The sequence below is a fragment of the Phaenicophaeus curvirostris genome, chromosome 7 (assembly GCF_032191515.1).
Source record: "Phaenicophaeus curvirostris isolate KB17595 chromosome 7, BPBGC_Pcur_1.0, whole genome shotgun sequence".
Lineage (NCBI taxonomy): Eukaryota > Metazoa > Chordata > Aves > Cuculiformes > Cuculidae > Phaenicophaeus > Phaenicophaeus curvirostris.
The window spans coordinates 17,163,161-17,184,667 of record NC_091398.1 but is presented as its reverse complement, the minus strand read 5'-3'; the positions used below and the strand labels follow the sequence as shown (position 1 = coordinate 17,184,667).

At 37.3% G+C, this 21,507-nt stretch overlaps 1 protein-coding gene across 5 annotated transcripts in view; it reads right to left on the bottom strand.

The window, feature by feature from the left end:
• Nucleotides 1-9,901: 9,901 nt before the first annotated feature.
• Nucleotides 9,902-21,507, bottom strand: part of SESTD1 (SEC14 and spectrin domain containing 1) — a 54,740-nt gene continuing 43,134 nt past the window's right edge. For 4 of the 5 annotated variants that reach the window (XM_069861044.1, XM_069861046.1, XM_069861047.1 and 1 more), the window contains 7 exons: nucleotides 21,257-21,371; nucleotides 19,986-20,145; nucleotides 17,348-17,429; nucleotides 16,942-17,064; nucleotides 15,589-15,780; nucleotides 13,727-13,848; nucleotides 9,904-11,469 (listed from right to left, as the gene is read on the bottom strand). In XM_069861044.1, coding sequence (XP_069717145.1) covers nucleotides 11,340-11,469; nucleotides 13,727-13,848; nucleotides 15,589-15,780; nucleotides 16,942-17,064; nucleotides 17,348-17,429; nucleotides 19,986-20,145; nucleotides 21,257-21,371 — 924 coding nt within the window. In that variant the 3' untranslated portion in view covers nucleotides 9,904-11,339. Of the gene's footprint in view, nucleotides 11,470-13,726; nucleotides 13,849-15,588; nucleotides 15,781-16,941; nucleotides 17,065-17,347; nucleotides 17,430-19,985; nucleotides 20,146-21,256; nucleotides 21,372-21,507 lie in introns of all 5 variants that reach the window. The other variant, XM_069861048.1, reaches the window with a different exon arrangement.

Genomic DNA, 21,507 nt, shown 5'->3' with positions numbered 1-21,507 from the left:
TCTTACTCAGGGTGTGACAATGCTCTTCCAACCTCATGATGGCCTATCAGTCCCCTTTGCCCAACACAAATATGGCAGAAGCCAAGGTGTTCTAATGCCCTTTCCCATGAGAGGATCAAATAGTCTATGAACCAGGACCATGAGTAGTAGAGAGATAAGTTACCTTTGTGTCCTGTGTGTTTGGCTCACTTAGGCATCAGGATCAGGTATCCCACATAGCATAGTACCTAGGCAAATGCTGTGCAACAGGGAGCTGCTATGGGAAGATTTCCATCACAGCTCAAGGTCCTGAAGGAAGCGATTTCAAAAGCATAGCAGCCCATGCTGTCAAATCAGCTCTGGACAGTGCACATTCTTTTGAAATTTCCCTTATTGTTATCCCAGGATCCGAAAGTTCCCCTTGGCAGTGTGATTCCATCTGACAGTTTCTTTAGGCTCTTTATACAGTGTATGTGGCTGCAACAGTGTGCTCAAAGTGTAATCATTGTTTCAAGTCTTCAAGAACACTGTTTTCACTCGCTTGACTTTGACATAGAATTCCTTCCTCTTATGCCCAAGAGCAGTCATGAAAGAGGCAGGCTCTCAGGAGAGCCACTGAGTTGTTCTGCTGTCTGCTTCAAGCAGCTTCTGGTTCTTCCTCCGCATAGATCAATGATGATGTCTCAGGATGTCAGTTTCTCCTCTTGAAACTCATGAGGCAGAAAATGCAGTTCTCACCATGGTAAAATAGTGCAACATGAGAGAAAGGAAAATTTTGAAAAGTATTAAGAAAATTAAGGAATTCAATATAGGGAGATTGAAGACAAAAGACTGGACAAGATTTTGAATCAGAAGTATTGATGAATGACAAAAGAGTTGCAAGAATGAATTAGGGACTGACAACCAGCAGTAAGTGCCAATGAGCACATGGCATTTGGCTCTTCTAGCAAGAAAATTTGCCAGGGTGTTGAAAGAGATCTGCATTATTTGAGATCTTGCTATTGATGCTAAGGGGCATGGTTTAGTGTTTAATAGGAATGGTTGGACTCGATGATCCGGTGGGTCTCTTCCAACCTGGTTATTCTATGATTCTATGATATGTCTGTGTTAGGTACAGGCTGAAAGAGCTTGTGGGAAGGTGACACACACATCAGTCAAGAGCCTAATGTTGCATTAAATGTAAATAAAACTTGGATCCGAGCTTCCAGATTAATTTTATTCTAAAGACTAGATTGTATGTACTAAAACAGTGCTCTGAGAGCCTAACTAATAAACAGTGAATGAACAGTCAGGAGTTCACTTTAAAACTTCAGTACTGCTGCAAAACAAATCACTAAATTGATCATCTGTGATCTTGCTGTCAGTGTCAGAGCTGCAAGGTATAGGTTCTATCTATGACGCTTTTATAGATACACGTTTACTGTAGGCCATCAGCATCAGAGCTGTTCATGTAAATAAACCAGTTGCTCAAATGTATCTTTTCTCAGACCTTTATCTGGCAAAGATTGTCTAAGAACACACCAAGGATCCTTTTGCCAGGACAGGATTCTTTTCCTGTGAATTGTGGGACAACTTATTTTTGACCATTTTTTCCTGCTTCTCAAACTAGCTTCTTCTGAAGATCAGTGCTTTAGTGAACTCTGCAGTCAGCTGCTTTTATAAAGGACCCCCATTGCTTAATTACCTTAAATTTCACACTTGAAAATAGATTTGCCTAGGAGAATAATCACCATCTTTGTTCGGAAAAGGATACAAATTGAAGTTTAATGATACGGTGGATACAAGATTTTCTGGTATAATTTCCTGTGATCTTCCTCACAATGTGGAGACAAAAAGCAGGCAAACCTTTCAACTGTAGTTGAAATTTGCAGTCAGAAGCAAAGCTGCACTGCAGATTAGAAGGTATAGACCTTCTATATGCAACAGGATTGGGGGAGCAGGGAGAAAAGAAAAAAAATCAAATAAAGTACAACTGTGAACTTCTTGCATTTTTTAAAACCCACAGAGGTTCTTGTTTTGTTTTTAACATTAACACAATTTCAGTGTTAGAATGCTTGAGGTAGAGTCCTGTGGGATACATTCCCGCTGATTTCTTTGAACAGTATGATCCGAGAGCAGTACTATGTCCTTGCTGGCCACAACATTGCTAGAATGCTGAGGTAAAATTCAGGTAATGCAAAATAATTTCCAATTTAAGGTTTTGACTGCTCATATTAAAAACGCTAGCATTTTTATAGAAGTTTTACAGAAGATATCATGGTATCACTGGCTGTACAGTAGGCTTTGCAATAGTCCGCTCCTATCCTTTAATCTGCCAACGACCAGAAATCAGGGTGTGACTCTTGAGGGGTATGGGTATCAAGTAAATTTTAAACTAACAACACTAATGTATTTGTAAATCCTTAGTATTTCCTATTCGTCTGTGTTTGCACTGGTTCTTTAAAATCACACAATACGTTTTTACAATACTTTTCAGATTTAAAAAAAAATCCATTTTTCAGCTCACAGAGCTTGAATCCATCATAAGTAGTTCCAGGACAGAATTTAAAGATTAAGAGCTGCATTTCTATGGCAAATCCCAGAAATAAGCCTAAGTTAATAGAAACTTTTGAGGACTCCTCTGTCATCCTTTCATTACACAGAACTCTTTTCAGAAGGCAGAGGTAAATGATAGCACCTTAGGTGCATCCCTTTTCAATGCAGCAGGATCTGCAGTAACTACGTTTTATAACCTTGCTTTTTTTTTTATGCATGTGTTCCATGCATAAAAATAGCATGCAAGTGTAATTCATGGGCTGCATAGCCTTTTTTTTTACCACTTGATCTGATATTTGGTAAATATTTTGTAATTACCTTTCTCTAAATTACTCTCTGATTGCATTAACATTTCTTCGTTTGCAGGGTATTTGATGAACTTCCTTCCAAGGTTTGGTTGATCTTCCTTGCAGCCCATCTATTGACATCATATGATTTTTACAAGCAGCCTTCATCATAAATTAAACTCTTACAATTCTCCAAATGGTTTTATCATACTTCCTTTGTTTTCTCTCTTTTCTTTTTTTTGCTTAGTACTTCTTTTCAGGTCTGACTACCATACATAGGAAAAAAAACCCATCACCTCAGCGTTCCAAGATGAAAGTTATTTGAGCTGCCGCCCTTATACCCTTTGAGTGTACATGTGATTTCTATGACTATAACATCTCACCCACTCCCAAATGCTAATAAGGTTTCCTTCCTAGCAACCCTGTGAAGCAAGGAATGCTGCTGTTATACCCTTTAAACATACACACACACTAGCAGTAACAACTAGGTCACCCTGAAAGTAAATTATTCTTTTGAAACAAGGAAGGTGCTCTTTAAAATGTCTGTTGAATCACTTGCAAAGGTTTCGACAAAACTCTTAGTGGAGCATTTAGTGGCAGACATGTGAACATATCTGTGATAAGGTCGAGAAGACAAAGCAGTATCTAAGGAAGAGTGAACAGCTAACAGTCAATAACAAGAATTCAAATAGTTCCCATTTCTGTCACCTGTAGGAGCAAATTCTCTGGATTCTTCATGAATGACTGGTTATGCAGAGATAACGCACCATGAAATTATGCCTGCAAATGGCAGCTACCTAACAAATTCATCACGTACAATGGGTGGAAACAAAAACCTACAAGGCTCACTGAGCATGTGTCTCACTGCAGCCTTTTGATGCTTTTTCAAGCAAAGTATTAATAAAAGCCATGGCTGCAGCTGACCACATTATTGTGTTTCTGTGGATACATTTGCCTTGGAGAGGAGAGAGGCCATGTTCTGAGAGGCAGAGAGTGACATAAAGCAGACAGTGAGGCATCACATTCACATCATCACCAGATATGTGGAGTAGCAGTCGAAAGTGTTGAATACAATGTACCATCTTCACCCAGCTGAGACTAGCTTGCAGTTATCTATCATCCAATAGAGGCACGCAGAGCTGCGTACAGCAGTTCAGAAAGAGAACAGTCTGCACTTAGTACCAGTTTAGAATATGGCTTGTTTCCAAGTATATAAAAGTCAGACTCACATAGGACAATCATAATAGATATCAAGTAACTGTGCTGTACACTTGCCTGTGAAAATGTTTAAGACACCTTGAAAGATACTCTTTCCTAGTAGTCTAGAAACCTTAAGAGGAGAGCGGAATGTTAAAAGACACTTGTCACTTGGCCAACTCAAGACGGATAGGGATAAGCAGGAGGGGGGAGGGGAAGAAAAGGAAAATAATCTGGCTAAGTACTTGAGAGAAACATGTGCTGGAGCAACCCAGCCCACTGGAACTCTGCAACCTCCCATCCTATGAGGCATGGGAATCATAAGCAATCCAGGCATGCTTGCAAAGTCAGCAATGACAGTGGGAATATGTGCTGTCACTTACCTATCATCTGCAATTCTTGCTGAGAAAATGAACATGGGAGGTAGAAACTCCCAACTGAAACAGCAACCACTGCAAGCCAAGCATAACACAGTGAACCATGGCTGAAAACTACAGCACTGTAATTAACCCATTGACCACTCCTGTCAAAAAAGAGAACAGTAACAAATAAATATCAGGGGTATTTACTTGTGTTCTGTTCTGATAAAAAACATTTCAAGTAACAAGTCTTCCACCTATTCCTCTGAGAGGCACTTCTAACAGCTAAAATAAGCTTCAGTCTCCATTTCATTTCCATAATCTAGAGATGATTGGAATTAATACTCGCATAAGTAAAAGCCATGTTTTTGTTGGCCATGCAAAGTAGTCTCACGGATAATTTTGTTCATATGGAATGGATGGCACAGGTTGCTATAAAAGTTTGACTGAGAATCTGTGGCCAAATCAGCCTTCCCAAAGAAAGACTATTATATATTGAGTATTAGAAACTAGAGACAGATATATTAGGTTTACCCAGAAAACTTAAAGCACAGATGTTCAAGTTTAAAAAAATCAATAGGATATTTTACATTGCAAACAGCATTCCTCCCTTTTACATACAAATCCAAAGTGCATTGGAGGTTTCCCAAAAGGAGCTTGTGTCTGTGGTGTCTGAAAGTAATAAACAACTAGCTGTTTGAGGAACAGCTGAAAGGCTTGCTGATATATAAAAGACATTTAAAGTTGTAGCACTGTAAAAAAACCCATGCTTAACAATTTTAGATTACTTTAAGCTTTCAAGCATACTTGCTTTCAAGCACATCGGGTGTACAAAACAGGAGCTCTTCCTGTAGCATTAGGCAGTCACAACACATCTGATATTTCAATGTTGTCATTAACCAACCAAGAAAACAGCATTATCATTTAAAAACCCATGGTTTATCTGAAGTAAGAATCATACATTGCCATATCTGTTCATTACTGAAGTAAATTATCTGCAAAACTCTACTATCAAAACAATTATTTCCACTTAACGACATTGTCTTAGGATATTAAAAAAAATATAAGCTTAAGACCAAGTAAAATTTCCTTTGCTTTTCTTTGTGCTTCAGACATTTGAAATGTTTGTCTAGCTCTTTGCTTTCCAGCTTATAAACCGTAAAGATCACTATTATCTGGAAAATTAGCTGAACTTTTTCAACTGAAGTTAAATTTAAAAATTGGGGGTTTCCCTTTGCTTTTTTAATGTTTTCCAATCTATATCATATTTGAAATTTTTAAAAGTATATTTTTTTTCTCCTTTCCATTGAAGGGAAATTCACACTCTGACTTAACCTTCCTCTTGTGTCTATATCACACAGAATTATAGAATAGTTTGGATTGGAAGGGACCTTAAAGATCATCTAGTTCCAACACTCTGCCACGGGCAGGGACACCCCACTAGACCAGGTTGCCCAAGGCCCCATCCAGCCTGGCTTTGAACACCTCCACCTTGACAGTTTCTTATCCACTGTACCATCAGCACCATACAGGCTTTGCCCCTGGTGAAGCCCTGCTGCCTGCCATTAATCACCTCCATGTGCTTTAGCTTAGTTTCTAGGAGAATCTGTTCGATGATCTTTCCAGGCACAGAGGTAAGGCTGACAGGTTAGTATTCTCAGGGTTGTCTTTTCTGCCCTTTTTAAAAACAGGCACAACATTACCCTTCTTTCTGTCACAAGGGACTTCCCCTGATTGCCATGACTTCTCAAGTATCATGGAGAGTGGCTTGGCAACCACATCAGCCAATTCCCTCAGGACTCTGGGATGCATCTCATCAGGTCCCATTGACTTATAAATGTTCAGTTTCCTCAAGTGGTCATGAACCGGATCCTCCTCTACTATGGATGGGGGTCATTATCTTGCTGTCCCATGACCCAGGAGGGGTGAGGAGAGCAGTTATCAGTGAAGACTGAGGCAAAAAGTTGAGTACTTCAGCCTCCTCCTCATCTGTTGATATGAAGTCACCATTCCCAACATTGCCATATTTGCTGTAATAGAGACCTATGCAAACTAAAGTCAACTCTGACATGAAAAGAGAAAGCTGCTGCTTTAATTTTCATTGCTATATTGAGCTTAAGTGTATCATTAATGCTTTACATATAATAAATACTTTATAATATACCCTGTCTCTATACATTCCTGTATTAGCATAACTAAAGTTTTACAGTCACACGAATACCTATTTTTTGATGACAAACTTGGATAATTTAATTGTTGCCTACCAATTTGACAGAAGCAGTGGTGTTCTCAAGTTTCTTTAATTCTTCCAAATTATCCTTGAAGTCACAGAAAAAAGGCCCTAAACTATCATGTCTTTGGGAGATCTGTACAAAGGGATGCATTAGAAGCATGAAAGCAAACTCATTGGACTCGATGATCCAGTGGGTCTCTTCCAACTTGGTGATTCTATGATTCTATAATTTTTGTGTGGTTCATTTGTCTTACCTGTATTTCTACACAGTACATCTCCACAACAAAACTACCTCCACTGAGCATCAGATGAAAAGTATCTTTGAGAACTGCTTGACTTCATATCCTTGGAAAAGGTAGGCAATTAGTCAATTTTCAATAAGTTTTCAATTAAGATGCAATCTTCATAGGCATCAGTACTATAATGATGGGACTATTCAAGCAGAGGAAACAATAGGGGGAAGATAATGGGAATCAACCATTTTTAAATGATAGCCCAGTGTACTTGTCCCACATCCAATTTTGATTCCCCAGAAGTACCTCTGCAATAGCTTGCACTTTGGTTGTGAGGTATTAGGAAATTGTGGAAATGACCCACTACAGAAAAAACTCAGTCTACCAAGATTCAGAATGACTGTGCAAGTTGGAATCATAAGCAATATAACTGCTTGAATATTGGCCTTCGTACTTTTTTCAGAGTATAGCCCTTTTCCACAAATCTGAAAAAGACAACAGATGACCTGTCTCCAAAGACATAGTTAACTACTTCATTGGAATGATATGTAAATTCCACTACTTGAACAGTTTTGGGCCCTGCAGTTCACAATCAAGTGTTTTTGCAACTATTACATATGTATGAGTTGACAGCCCGTACGCTTAGATCAATTTTCAGATCATTTTCTCAAAACTAGAACAGAATTCTAACATACCTAGGCATTTTTACAATGTGGTATCCCCTTTTTACCATTGCAAGAGTCTGGAGCAATACGAGGAAGGGAATTGAGAAGTCATTTTTAATCACTAAATCTTTGCTTTCAACCCTGTTTCTCCATATTTTGGCTCTAGAGCACACATAATGTTCTATTACAGAATTTCATCTGTAGCTCTAAAAGCTTCCTTTCTTCCTCCTTCCTAATAATCTCCTTATACAGACTAAAATCATCCTGTAGAAAGAATTCAGGAAACAGGAGGTTTAGATAACATCACTACAGGTCATTACTGTCTTTGAAAGCTTGTAACAACCTCTCCTTATTAACATGACCCACTGACACCTTTTTATCTACTGGGATGGAAAAATAAAAATCTTCCCTCTAACTTTCTGTCAGCTGGCATTGATATTCTTAGGCTGTGCGATGGTATAAGAAGTGCTTTACAATCCCACTGTGCACACAATCCTGCATCCACAGCTTTACCTCCAAAGTCTATTTGAACACTGTCAATAACACAAGTTATGCAATTCTCCATGGCACAAACCTGTTTCTTCCAAGAAAAAAAAAAATTTATTAGTCCTACTAATCACAATATAAAGTTAGGCAGCAATAAACCAACAAAAAAAAAATCAAACATTTTTACGGAAACAAATACAAATGCCCACACATCTTTCACAATTCAAAGAGCTTATTGGTATAGGCATTGTTTATGGCTGCCAGTCTAATCCAACGGATACACCACTCAAAGGGAATGACACCTACGGAGTTAATCACGTTTCTAATGTTAATTACTGTTTGCTGCCCAAAACCCCCCAAAAAAACACCACAGAGATTTACATCACCAGAAAAAGTAACAGAGTCCTTACCATATTTTGAAACATTTCAAATACATTCAGAATTGACTAACAGGAATTCAGAAATTCTTGTTGATGTCATTACTACAGAACAGGGCTGGCTCCATCGCTTCCAAATTATTAGTCACAATATACTAAAGGAGTATAGTAACTACAATCCTTGCAATCAATCCTACCTTACTCTATTGGTATCTCTATTTTATATGTAGCACTGTATACCTCACTGCAGGTAATTTATGTTAAAAAAAAATCCCAAACATATTTGCATCTTTCAGAACTCCATTGTTTGAATCATTTTTGGTACTAATAAACGCAGAGAGCGCAGGTAGAGACACCACTGCTCCTCATAGCAGCACAGTACCTGTACAGTCAAGTAACAACAGATCACTTGAGTACACATACCTTTTAGCATGTCTCTGTATATCTCTATATTGTATATGCTATCAAGGGTTGTCTGTTTCTAAAGGTTCAGCAGCAAGTACAACCACAGAAGGTAGTAAATAAACTAAGAGATCAGAACAAAAATCTCTCAGAATCAAAAGTATTCTTAACATACGGTGTTTACTGCATTAAGATAGGAAGTCTCAGAGTGCATAGGGAGGACTGAGATACCTAGCAGATCCACGCATCATGACCTAAAACTACTGCTATCATTCCTGATACATAGAAAAGGGGAAAAAGGGAAAGTGCTGATAAATAGCACCTTGCCAGATTTCCCTGAAGTCAAGGAATTCCAGAGAGGAGGGAAGGAAGCAGAGAGAGACGAAAAGCTGGCATAGCCCAAAGGATTATATGAGAAACTTGATTAGAAACAATAGGATGAAAGTCAGAATCTATTGACCTCTAGGAATGCTGGACAACAGGTAAGAACAACCTCAAGACTGGACTTCATACGCAGAGCCAAAAGTAACATTGGGGTTATTAGAGCAAATGGTCATCTGTTCCAAGTTGTGCACACAGCTGTTACATGAATGAGTTACGAGCTTCTGACACTGCTCCAGTTTTGCATGTTATTGAGCCCTTAAACAGAATAAAACAAACTAAAAAACTGCAAATAATCTTAGTGTTTGTAACACACGCTTACTTTAAGCCTATATTTTAACGGTATTTTATAATGCAGATCATAATTTACTCTAAGTAGATTTGATAAACAATACTGCAGAATAGGAGACTGCGCCTATTAATGACTAAAATCTTAATTTATTTGTGTTTGTGCTTTATATTAAATATATGTGGATTTTTCATGTTTGTGTTCTTCTGAAATAAAATTCTCATCCAAATATTTGCTATAGTAGCAGCAGCTTTCTCACATGGAATTGAACAACTAAATTAAATTCTAAAAGACTATATTGAAATAGTCTCCTTATAAATAATGTTTGTGAAACTTCATTTGGTCTTAAACTAGTACTAATGCAATATTGTACCATAGCATCAAAAATAATTCAATTTACTGTGCCAAAATACCAAGAAAAAAAAACCCCACATTATCACTCAAGTTACAGAGAAGCCATTAATTTTGAATTACTATTTTTAATAAAGAAATTGCTTTGACATATCACTTCCCTATGGAGAAAATGTGAAAAAACTGAGACAAATAAGCAAATATAATATTTGAATGACAGATCCATCAAAACAACCTGCAGACTAACTACTGCGCCTGCAGGAAGAGAGTGTTATCTTCACTGTGAACAAAATATAGTGAGATAACGTAAGGTACTTAGACTTAAGAGCTGTTTGTTTCACGTTATTCTCAAATGATCAGATATGACACCACCTTGCAGTAAATATAATATTGAATTTATCCACATTAAATCCTGAAGAGAAAGAAGTTACCCAAATTATGCACACAGCTTGTTTTGTTTCAGTCCAATTCCCTTCTCTGAATAAATTTCATTTTACTACTAATCTCATGGTTCTGACTTGTTTATGACCTACATGTTAATCATTTTTCATTAGATGAAAATCTTTAACCTCAAAGGTGCTACCAGAGATATTCACATTATTCAAGATTCTCCATTCAAAAGCAAACAAGATTTAGAAATAAGCACAAGAGATGTGTACCAGTCTTACATGGGAACAAAACTACTGCTAATACAACACTGACTTATGCACATACTATTTTACTTAAGCACATGTACTGCTACCAGAAAGAAAGAAAACCCCACAGACTCACCACTTCTAATAGTTCAAGAGCAGCTCCCCTTACATCTACTGTGTGCTAAAGAGCATTTCACAAGAAAAATTACACAGACTTTTAAAATATATTGGGGAGCAATGATTTTTACTACCATTATCATGGATATAACACAAATGACATTTGGGAAAACAGAACATAAGAAATTTATAATAGATTTTAAAAAGATGATTTTTATTAAGCACAAACAGCTTTTAATACATTATCATTACAAATAGGAAAACATCTGTTTCATGAATTTGATATATCAAAGATTTGATGGGTAGGTTGCATACTGGCACAATAAAAATGATCATATTTTTTTAAAAAAAAAGGATTTAAAATTAAAATTACAAGGTCACCACTGTCTATACTGCAAGAACTTTACCTCCAGTCTAAAATTACAACATCACTTGGGCAGACGGGGAAGCAAAGAACTACAATTTTATAATATGGAACTCCTAACACATTAGCACCATTCAAAGCTTGCATCAGCTGTTTAACTAAGAAGCAGCTGACAGGTCAGATAAAGCTTTACAGCAAATTTCAGTGCAAAGTTTACAGTTCCTTTTCATAAGATACTTGGAATCTATGGTTTCATAGCATGTTAAATAATTATGGCTTGATAGACGTACAGCATTAAGATGCTGATAACATTTACTTTGCAAATAAGTTGAGACTTACAATAGCTGTGAAATGCATTTTAATATATTATGCCAAATCCTGTAATATGCAAACAACATGCTGGATTACAAACTGAAGTCCTATTATGAATTCATAGACAATGGTAAGTATTAGCTCTCTGGGGTAGTGGCTTCTGGTTGTCTCAGCTGCTGCTTTTTCAGGCTAACTAGCTTCATCTTCTCTCTAATGTGTTCTGCTGCAGAAGCCATATCACTTGGGCTCCCAAAGTATTGCTCAGACCTAAATGAAAAAATAAAAAAACAACACAGTTACCAGGGAAAAGTATTAGAGTGCGTAAACATACACGTGAATGCCAGTAGAAAACATAAAGCAGATCAGTAAAATAAGCGGGTTTTTTCCCCTCTCAAAATTTAAAACCCACCTTTACAAAGTTTGAGACTCAGGGATGAGACTTGACAGCAGACCTAGATGAAATTATTACAAATACTACATGACCCTTCTATACCCAAAGGATTCTCTTAACAGCAGGGTGCTGTTCTGCAAGTAAAACCAGATACTAACGATATTTTTTAACACTGTTCTTTGGCTACCCTTCAAGTCAGTCTAGCAGTTTTGAGCACTACAGCAATCAGGGAAATCTGTCTATACATAAATTCTGAGGCTATACAATTGCTGCATTATGGAAAGGCTCCATGTACGCAAAGTCAGGTAATATAATTTGACAGCATGTGGCCATCTCTCAAACAGAAAAGAACATATGGCTGTATAAGTTGATTTCTCTAATTCGAGCACAGAAGAACAGTTGAAATGCTAGAGGTGCCACTAACCAAGCTGTCAGCAAAAGTAGGATTTGAACAGAACAGGTATCAAATCTAATTACAAAGTACAGATGCTGAAGACTTTGGCAATGGTGGTAAGGACAAAGGACTTTGGACAGAACAGGGCGGGACAGGCATAAGCAGACAGAAAAGTTATTTCACCCAGCAGTAGACTAGTTTGACTAGTGAACTCCAATGATAATGGATTTCAGAACTGGGCACAGGATCACAGTACGGGCAGATCTTTTTCCTAATTAGAAGATTAGAAGCCATGAGCAGGACAGGGAATAGCAATCTAGACTTCCAAGAAGATACTGTTAAAAATCTGAAGTGGTAAAGAGGGTGATGGAGACACCTCCAAGCTTTTTATGAGACTGTGTTTCTACACTACTTAAATTACTACTTCTAACAAGTGACCTCTTGTCAAAATTATTTGTTAAATGCCTATGGATGATGAGCAGGAGATTGTTGGATTTAGGAAGCTAAGATCCCACTTTTGAGAAGGGACACACACTACTCTGCTGACATGCCAGAGGGGTCAGAAAACGTTCAGGATTCTTCAGTCAGTCAGCCAGCCTAAAATACAGCTATAGATATACCTATAGCTACAGACGCATTGTATTAGGACTCAAACCTCTGAAGTGTGGCAAGAATCATCTTTCATTAGGAGCATTCCCAGGTTCCACTGTTTGTTTTTAAATTAACAATCTATCTGCAAATTACACATAACAGTTGTTACTTCTATCTGGTTACTAAAATCTGCTATACAGAAGTTATCTCAAAATACTTCAAACAAACAACACTCTTCTTGGAATTTTCTTTTCTGGGTTATGGGTTTTTTGGGTTGGTGTGTTTCCCCTCCCTTCTCTCACAGCTGTAAAATTCTCCACTATACACTACTGAAAGGGCAGTAAAAATCACTACTAGTTCAGGTCTGGGTCCATCTTCATGGGTAGCCCTTCTTATTGAAACTATACTGCATAGGAAGCATGATACTTAGGAAATAAGGTGACAGGAAATTAATCTTCACAGGCAGCTTCCTGTAACTGTTTTTTCAGATCAACCTCAGGTAACCCATAACACCATTGCCTGATACCATCTTGCAAGGTTTCAGCTTCTAATTCAGAGCACTGATTTCAGATCTTATTCATTGTAATGCGGGATCCTACACACTCAGATACTAGTCCCAAGGCTTGGTTCTGCTCAGGTAGAAGAAATTGACTACGAGCTTAGCATCACAATGGACAAGTGTATTTTACCAGATACAAAGAACTCAGTTTTTTGTAGCTGAGATTCCAAACTCAATTTGCTTTTGTAGCTCAGGACAGCCATGAATTTGAAATTAGTATGAACAACACATAAGTAAAGTACTGCTTTATTTCCTGAATAAATCAAATGTAAAGTTATCTTCAATATATCTGAAGTCTTAAGCCAGTAGAGTTGCAAATAAATTAATAAAAATACCACAATTCAAATCTGATATCTTTTTTCATGGAGAAGAGACTGGGACTGGTCATTCTATTACTTGTACGTACTTTGCTGGTGTAAAGACTGCATAAATCTAACAGTGACTGAGAGTGAAAAAGTCCCTACTTCAAAAAAGTGGGCATGTTGCTTTTGGGAAGTTTGAATAAGGACTCAGGATTCTTCTGCATATGAATATTATGAAACTTTACCAAAAGCATATCCAGAAGGCATAAGAAAAATATTTTGCATACCCATCGGGATAAACTACAGGCACTGTTAGTCTGTCCAACAGCGATTTCCCAACTGCTTCAATTTCATCAAATTGCTCCATTTCATTAAAAGCTTCAGGTTGCTCTGGACATTCTTGCAAAATCTGGTAAAAACCAAAAAGCAATACAGAATAAAGTAGACAAGAAATAACATGCAGTTTTTCAAGTGCCATTAACTGGCAGGGTGAATGCTCTTTCAGCATCTCTGCTGCCACATTTAAATGAGATCAACTGAAATACTAATATAAGTCAAGAAAGGAAAGTATCAAGCTACATGGAGAAGATAGTTCAGGTCTGGGAGTTAGACTAGATGACTGTTGTAGGTCTCTCCCAGCTGAGATAGTCTAGTCTATTCTGTGAACATGAATAGTGAAGGGCCCCTTATAAGATGCTTCAAAACTAAAATCTAGCACAAAACACGTGGTACTGAAACTCTGAACACAAGTACTTCCAAGACAGAATTGGAACACAATTCTAGTGCTTAGTTCTGTGTTTTCTTCCACTTCTCCCTCTGCCACATCTTACTTTTTTTCCCAGGCAGCATGGATATTAACAGCATATTTTTGTATTAACAAAACAAGATTAACATTCCACAACAGTGCTAACAGAACTATGTTTTTGAACAAGAGCGTTAATTTTTTCAGCTATCCATTTAGTACTTTTTCTTTTTTTAATGATTTCCTAAAAACATAGTAATTAACTACTGCAGTAATGAAAGAATGCTCATAATAAGGACTGAGACAATTAACTCTTTCAGGAGTTTATGAACCACTAAATTCTAATTTGGTATCAGGTAAAACTTTTTTCAGCCTTCTCTGGAAGCACAGAGAATATATTTCTGCTTCTGTGAATTGCCAGCAACTTTCAATGCCTACAAATTCGAAGCATCTTCCATTAATAAAAATGAGAAATTAATAAAAAGCAAGGGTCATATGATTCAGCTTTGCATCCATGCTATCCTTCAATAATAGAATGAATTTATTTTCTTTTACCACGTGCAAGGTCAGGGTTTTTTTTCAGTTATATGCGACTTTATTGTCAATATTAGAGCTAAACTGATTTTCTAAAATGTATTACTTGACAGAATGGCTCCTGGACAAAAAGGCCCTACCTCTTATGCACGTGAAAACTCTCAACATTCCTTCCCTTCAGCAAACTGCTACTGAACAGCAACTACGTTACAGATTGCTCATCCTCCTCTGTGGGTTCCAGCATTGTCCAGCTGTGCGGAGTGGTGAGACACTTGATTACAAAGGCAGAAGTGTGTTTTGAAGAAAGTACCTTCAAAACCCTCCAAGTGCAAAATGTAATACAGCATGCTTGAAAACTAAACTGGTGAGAGTTTCATCCATTTACACAGTTTGTGAAAATATCACATTCAAAATGTACACAGCTTAAAAGACAACATTCCTTTTAAATCTCCAAAGACCTCAAATGACCCCATAACTTTATAGTATACCTTGCACAAAAACACCAGTCAAGAAGAGTTCCTTGCCCTTAAGAAATACAGTCTGAAACACGCAAAGAAACTATTTATGATAAATACCAGAGTTCCCCTCCGGAGACTTGAAAAAAATTCTTCCCAGCCCCAACTCAATGTGCCTGAACTTCAGGGCTGCTGTTCTCTTTTTGTAAAGCAGGCCCTATACCAATACAGGTATACAAACAACAATTGTATTGATTATTGAAATTAACAATTAGGAAAATATCGTTAATTTCTTTTCTGCTTCTTTTTTAATATTTAGAAAGGAAAAAGTTACACACACTGATAACTTCATTTCTCTTGTATTTTCTTTGCTTAAATTCTGATTAGAAATTTTTCTTCTTAAATGCACAACACTCACCTTTTCAGCACTTGAATGGAACGCAACAGCTGTTTCCAGACGGTGCACTCTTTCATCAGAGGTTATTGTAAACTGTTTCCACATTCTGTTCAATCTTGGAAGTGTGTCTCCTGAGGACCTTGAGGCGCATCGCAGGGACTGGCACAGGACAACGGTTGCCTGCAGCAACTGTCTCCCATAATCATAAGTACTCTAAAAGTTGGAGGGAATGGGAAAGAAAGTACACATAAAATCTCTGCATTTAATTTAGGAGTTAATTGGCATCTTAAACCAACAGCAGACAAGTTTGTAAAATCTCCTCAATTTAAGTGCACAAAATACTCACCTGGTCTGCTAGAAAACACTGCTGACATATGAATAAAATTAATGGCCACAATGCTTGTGCTTTTTAAAGCAAAACAATCCCCTGTTGTCTAGCATTCACACTTCCTGAAAATAATGAATAGCTGCTTGAATCTTCCATGGGATACTTGATATATACTGCCAAGATGACTATCTCACTAACTCCACTGTTGCCGTGTTTGTGGTCACTCAACACTCAGGTACATTGTGGTACAACAGCATAATGGCAACCTAACCTCCTGTCATCATAAGTTCTAAATCATCAAAAGAGAAAATCAGTTCCAGTGTAACTAGTGCAATTTGAAAACTGCAGATATGTTAACAGGCAACTCTGAAACAGGCATTCCTAAAAACAGTATACAGGTGAAAAAGGCTCAGCTTGTACACTTTCTTCCATGTGTACCCAGCATCTCTTTGCCTACTCAAGACTTGTAAACAAGTGGAAGCACACCCTATAGCTTCAGTAAATTTCAGTAGACTTTTGTACAGCAGAATTCATTAGGTAGCTGCTACAGTCAAAAATTAAAGCTGTCTGTGCTAGTGGCAAAACTTATACAAGCAGGACCATCATACCCCAACAGTCAACTTCATCTGGAAAACCAATAGAAAGGCAGGTCCTATTTCATGAAGTACAGCACAAAGTAGACTTTAAACAAGTGGCTCATCCATCCTTCAGTATTTTGATTGCAGTCCTTTAAAAGTCTTTAAAAAGACTCTCTAAAATGTGCGTCTTTTAAGTAAGTCAATGTAAACTTTGTTTTGTGGCTTGCATGTGAAGCAGAATAAACTAAGTCAGTAAACTGCAGCATCAACTGTTGTTGACAGAACTTCAAAATCTCATTAGGCTCATCAACAATTCCAGCAATCAACTTCTTCATTCAAGTATTGAGGCAAACCATTAAGACTAGTAACAAGTTTTTCCACAATTGCCCATATGGGTATATCGATTCTACTTAGAAGACCATCTGAAATTGTACAAACCCATACTGCTAAAAAAGTAATTCAGTTCACCTGTGCAACATCAACAAATTTTCGATGTTTCTCCAGTAAAACTTTTGTTTCTTGAGCATCATCTCCCAATCGGATGTGTGTTTTCAGCAGAGCATCCAGCAGTTCACTTAACCATTCTACTGCCTTAAAACCAGAAGTTAAAGAAAACTAGTAAATTATAAAGAAATTAATACACATATGTCAAGTAACTTCAGTACCAGCATATAGCTGTGGTATGGAAAAAAGTTAAGAGGTATCACAAACTGGTAGATCATGTATGTGATCACCAAATACACTATTTTCACTGTACAAGTTCACATTCACTATGAATGTGACATAAGTAATACTGTACAACTATCAACCCCCGTAAGATTGCCCAGTGGGCTACAAAGACCAGAATGATTAAATTCTGTAGGCTTTTCCATACCTGAGCAGCATCCTCTTCACATTTAAATAGCTGTACCATCTGAAGCATCTTCAGTCGCCGCACATCCACCATATCCTCACACCTTAAACACCAACACAGACAGACTCACCAACACTCATACAGCAGACAATACACTGGGTTTGACAGCCATGTTTTCAGTGAGCAATGTTAATACACAAGTGTCCATGAAAAGGTGGTCAAAGCATTTCTGTGCTGCTTAGCTTGGCCAAAATATGTAATGCCTTGCAAAACAAACATGCAATAAACAAAATTGAGCACTATAAGCCACCAAAATTATGATCTTCAAGACTTCCGATATGGCTATGCTATAGACAGTAATATCAGCAGTCACTAAAAGGCCTTCCAGCTCCATTACAGGTCCTTATCTTGTTGCCCTGATAAGATTTGCAGAGCACATAAAGGCTTACATGGCTAAGACTTTCTCTTATTGAAGTCTAGGTGAAAGCTAGCTGAAGTCTGGCATAATTCTGTATTGAACTGTGAGCTGATGGCAAAATTTTCTTTGTAAATTAAAGACTGTTTAAAAGATGTTACTATTTCTTTCACTTTTCCTTCTAGCTAAAGACTGTAATAATCAAACCCTCACACGAAAATGTCTTTTGCTTTAACCTGTCAGGAAGCACTTTGAAATCTAATACATATAAAAACTGATTTTAATTCTTTCATTCTAAATTAAGCACATCTTGTAGTTCTTTCTCTAGTCAGAATTCTTTCCACAATGAGAGATGAACTAATACATTTAGCAGAATGACCTTACCACTTCAATTTCAATTATAGAGCCTACTCAGACAGCATGATTCAGACTCCGAACCAGTGCAAATGGAATTACTAATGTCAACAACAGTCAGCACTACAAGTGAATGCAAAAGATAGTATGCACAGATGTGTTTTCTCAAACTGGTGGCAAACACAAGCACTTCCAAAGAACAGTTTGTTAACATACTGCTTTTTGTTACATGTCCTGTAGTACTATGATGCTTACAGAAAGGAAATATGTTGCTCTAAATGCAGGAAAATAGTTTACATGTTCAAAAAGCACAAGTAAAGCAGCAAAAGGCCTCTAGAAATAAACATTATAATACAGTTATTTATAAACACAGAAGAAACATGCAATAGAATTTGGGGGGGGGGGGGAAGTGTCACAAAAATTACTGTTAAAAACTGCTGAGAGATAGTAGTCCTTATTGCACTTGAACTCTCATCCAGGTTGAAGAACCTTGTTTAATCATTCATCATCTACTTCATACCTCAGTCTGAACATTTTACTGACTTTTTGATCTTCCCACAATTTACTTCTCACAATTCTATATCCCTTTTGACAACTGGGATCAGAATTGTGTAATACTTAAAACACAGATGGGCAACAAATCTATACAGTGACATTTTCCTTTTAGTTTTCTATCATTTCCTAATAATCCATAGCATTCTACATGTTTCTCACAGTATTACTGAACACTGGAAAACTTATGCAAAAGTTGCTTTAACGCTTATTTTTGAATGTACAGCTGGTTCAGAGTCAATTACTAAGTTTTTCCTTCTCCTGTGTGCATTTCTCTTCTCAGTACTGAATTCCAAATGCCATACTACTGTACAGTGACACATGGCCTTCTGTAGCTATCTGCAGCTGGCCCTACAAATTGCTGCTCAAGTAAATAGGATTCAGAAGACATACTGAAAACCTTCTCACAGCATTATCAAAACACATGATTTCTTATACCAAGCTCCCTAAGAAAACAATTTGCGAGTGGTAGAATTAATTCCTAAAATAAACAACTTGATTCTCATTAGATGCTGTTGTTGCCTAGAGGCATCTTTTTGTTCAGCCATTGCTCTCAGAATGCCAGCACTTTCTATTGAGAGTACTGTTTACAGCAGTAATAATGAACATCTGTCTAGCCAACTCCAAGTAGAAAAAACAGGCAATACTACAGCCAATCCAGTACTACATCTTTAAGAAAAATTTATCTATGAAAGGCTTTGAGGAAGAGGATGATGACAAAATCCACCCTTCTTGCAAATTCAACTCCCCAGAAATTTTCCCTACTACAACTTAATTCCCCACCCTATCTTCTTTCAAAGCTCACAAAAAATCTCGCATTTTAAAAACTGAACTCTGTGCTTCTGTTTTGTACCTTGTCCCCCTGACACCAGCTCATCTTTCTTCCTAACTTAAGGAATAAAAGTGTCATGCTTAAGGGGTAGAGGTTATGAAAAAGAAGACAAAAAAGTCTGCGTAATTATAATACAATTTTAGTGCCCCCATCACTACTGTAGTCCTAGTATACCTTCCACCTCTACTAACGCATACAAGATGCCTCTTGCATCTGTTTCCTAACTCCATGTAAAAGGACCATATATTTCTTGAGCATTTCCAAGTACAGGAAAGCACTCAAATACTCCATCTAGAACCAAAAAACAGAAGGTGCTTGGATTTAGGAATATGCTACAACAGACTGGGCAGAGAAGCTTCTGTACCATTTAAATGTACCAGTTGCAGTTGTGCTATATCCCTTAACTGATGATAAAGCAAAATAGTCTCTTTAAATAAACAAATGAATGAATATAAAGTGACCTATCAGCAAATAAAAATCTTAATGACTAGAAATGCTGATAATACCTTTGTTTTCTAAGCTGCATATCTTCCATCACTCCTTGGATATGGTCCACATTTTCTTTGTTTTCGATGGTCACATCTTTTCCATAGGCCCAGGATGCCTGATTAGATATCTGATCAAGAAGACTTTGACCTTTCTCACGTAAGCCTTGCAAGCCTAAGTCTAAGGAAAAAAAGTGAAAGGAGGAAAAAAAGTCAATGTCTCTTATAAATCAGTTATTTTTCTCCCCCCAAAGGAGAGGTATGAAATGCAACAGAAACTGAGACAGAAGGTTAGAAAGTGAAAAGGACAATACGTCTTTCACTGCCCTTTCCAACTTCTACATTTCAGTGAGTATTTGTCTATATTAACAAAGAGCTAAGGATTTTCTATTTTATGACCCAGTAGATAACAAGAAAAGGAATAAAAGCTGACAATGAGTATTAACTTTTTGGCATATAAATAGCTAATTAATGTCTTTCATCCACAGTTGTACAATGCCTGAAATATTCATCACTGTTACTCAGTTGTAGCCTTAAATGTTTGCCCATGGCTGCCAGAAGTTACTGCTTTATAATACCACTGATATGGTTGACACTATATGGAGATAGGTCAACCCTTAGAAACTGCTGTTACATCCATCATTTGGCAGCTCTGCTCTCTTTTTTCCTAATGAAGTACCTAGTTCGTACACCAAACTGTTATATTCTAATCCTAACTACTTCTACCATGTGTGATTCTGTTTCAAAGCTCTTCTTCCTACAATATGACAGACTAGATGCTCATTGTAGGTCTCTTGCAACAAACATTCTATTTTATATGCTTCACAGTAACAACGTTAAATTTGCCATTTATTAACATGTGCATTCAAAGCTACTGTAAAAATACTCAGTGCAAGTATTGTAAAACTGAGTGAACAACAATCTTAATCATCAAGAGGTCAGTTCTGGAGATAAAAAGACCATGTAAGCACTATATTCCTAAGACAGTAAGGAAGAAGAGGAGAAGAAGAAAGAGGAAGGAGGTTTGTTTACAGATGAAATGCATGATAATGGTATATAACAAATATATATTACACGCAAAACATTTTAAAGAAACATTTTCCCAGATACAACTGCTGTGCAGCAGGCAGCATAAGCAAGTCAAAGGTAGCCTGGTAGAGCACTACTTAGCGAGGAATTAAGAGATATTTTTTTTCTGCTGTCTTTTTCAAACCGGATGGTGCGATTACTGCTTTTTTCCCTACACATTCATTAGAATGTGTATATCTGAAACACAGAAATATTTTGCTTACCAACACTTTTCAATTTCTCTTCCAGTAGTTTTAAAGTTTGTTGAATTGATGCTCCATCTGCTGGTGCTACATCTACACACAACATTCCCAGTAAGCCATCCAATTGCTGAGACAACTAAAATGAAAAATATGAGGTTCAACAAGGCTAAGTGTAAGGTCCTACACCAGGATCAGGGCAATCAGCAGTTTCAGTAGAGGATAGGCGGACGACGTGATTGAGAGCAACCCCGTGGAGAAGGACTTGAAGGTGC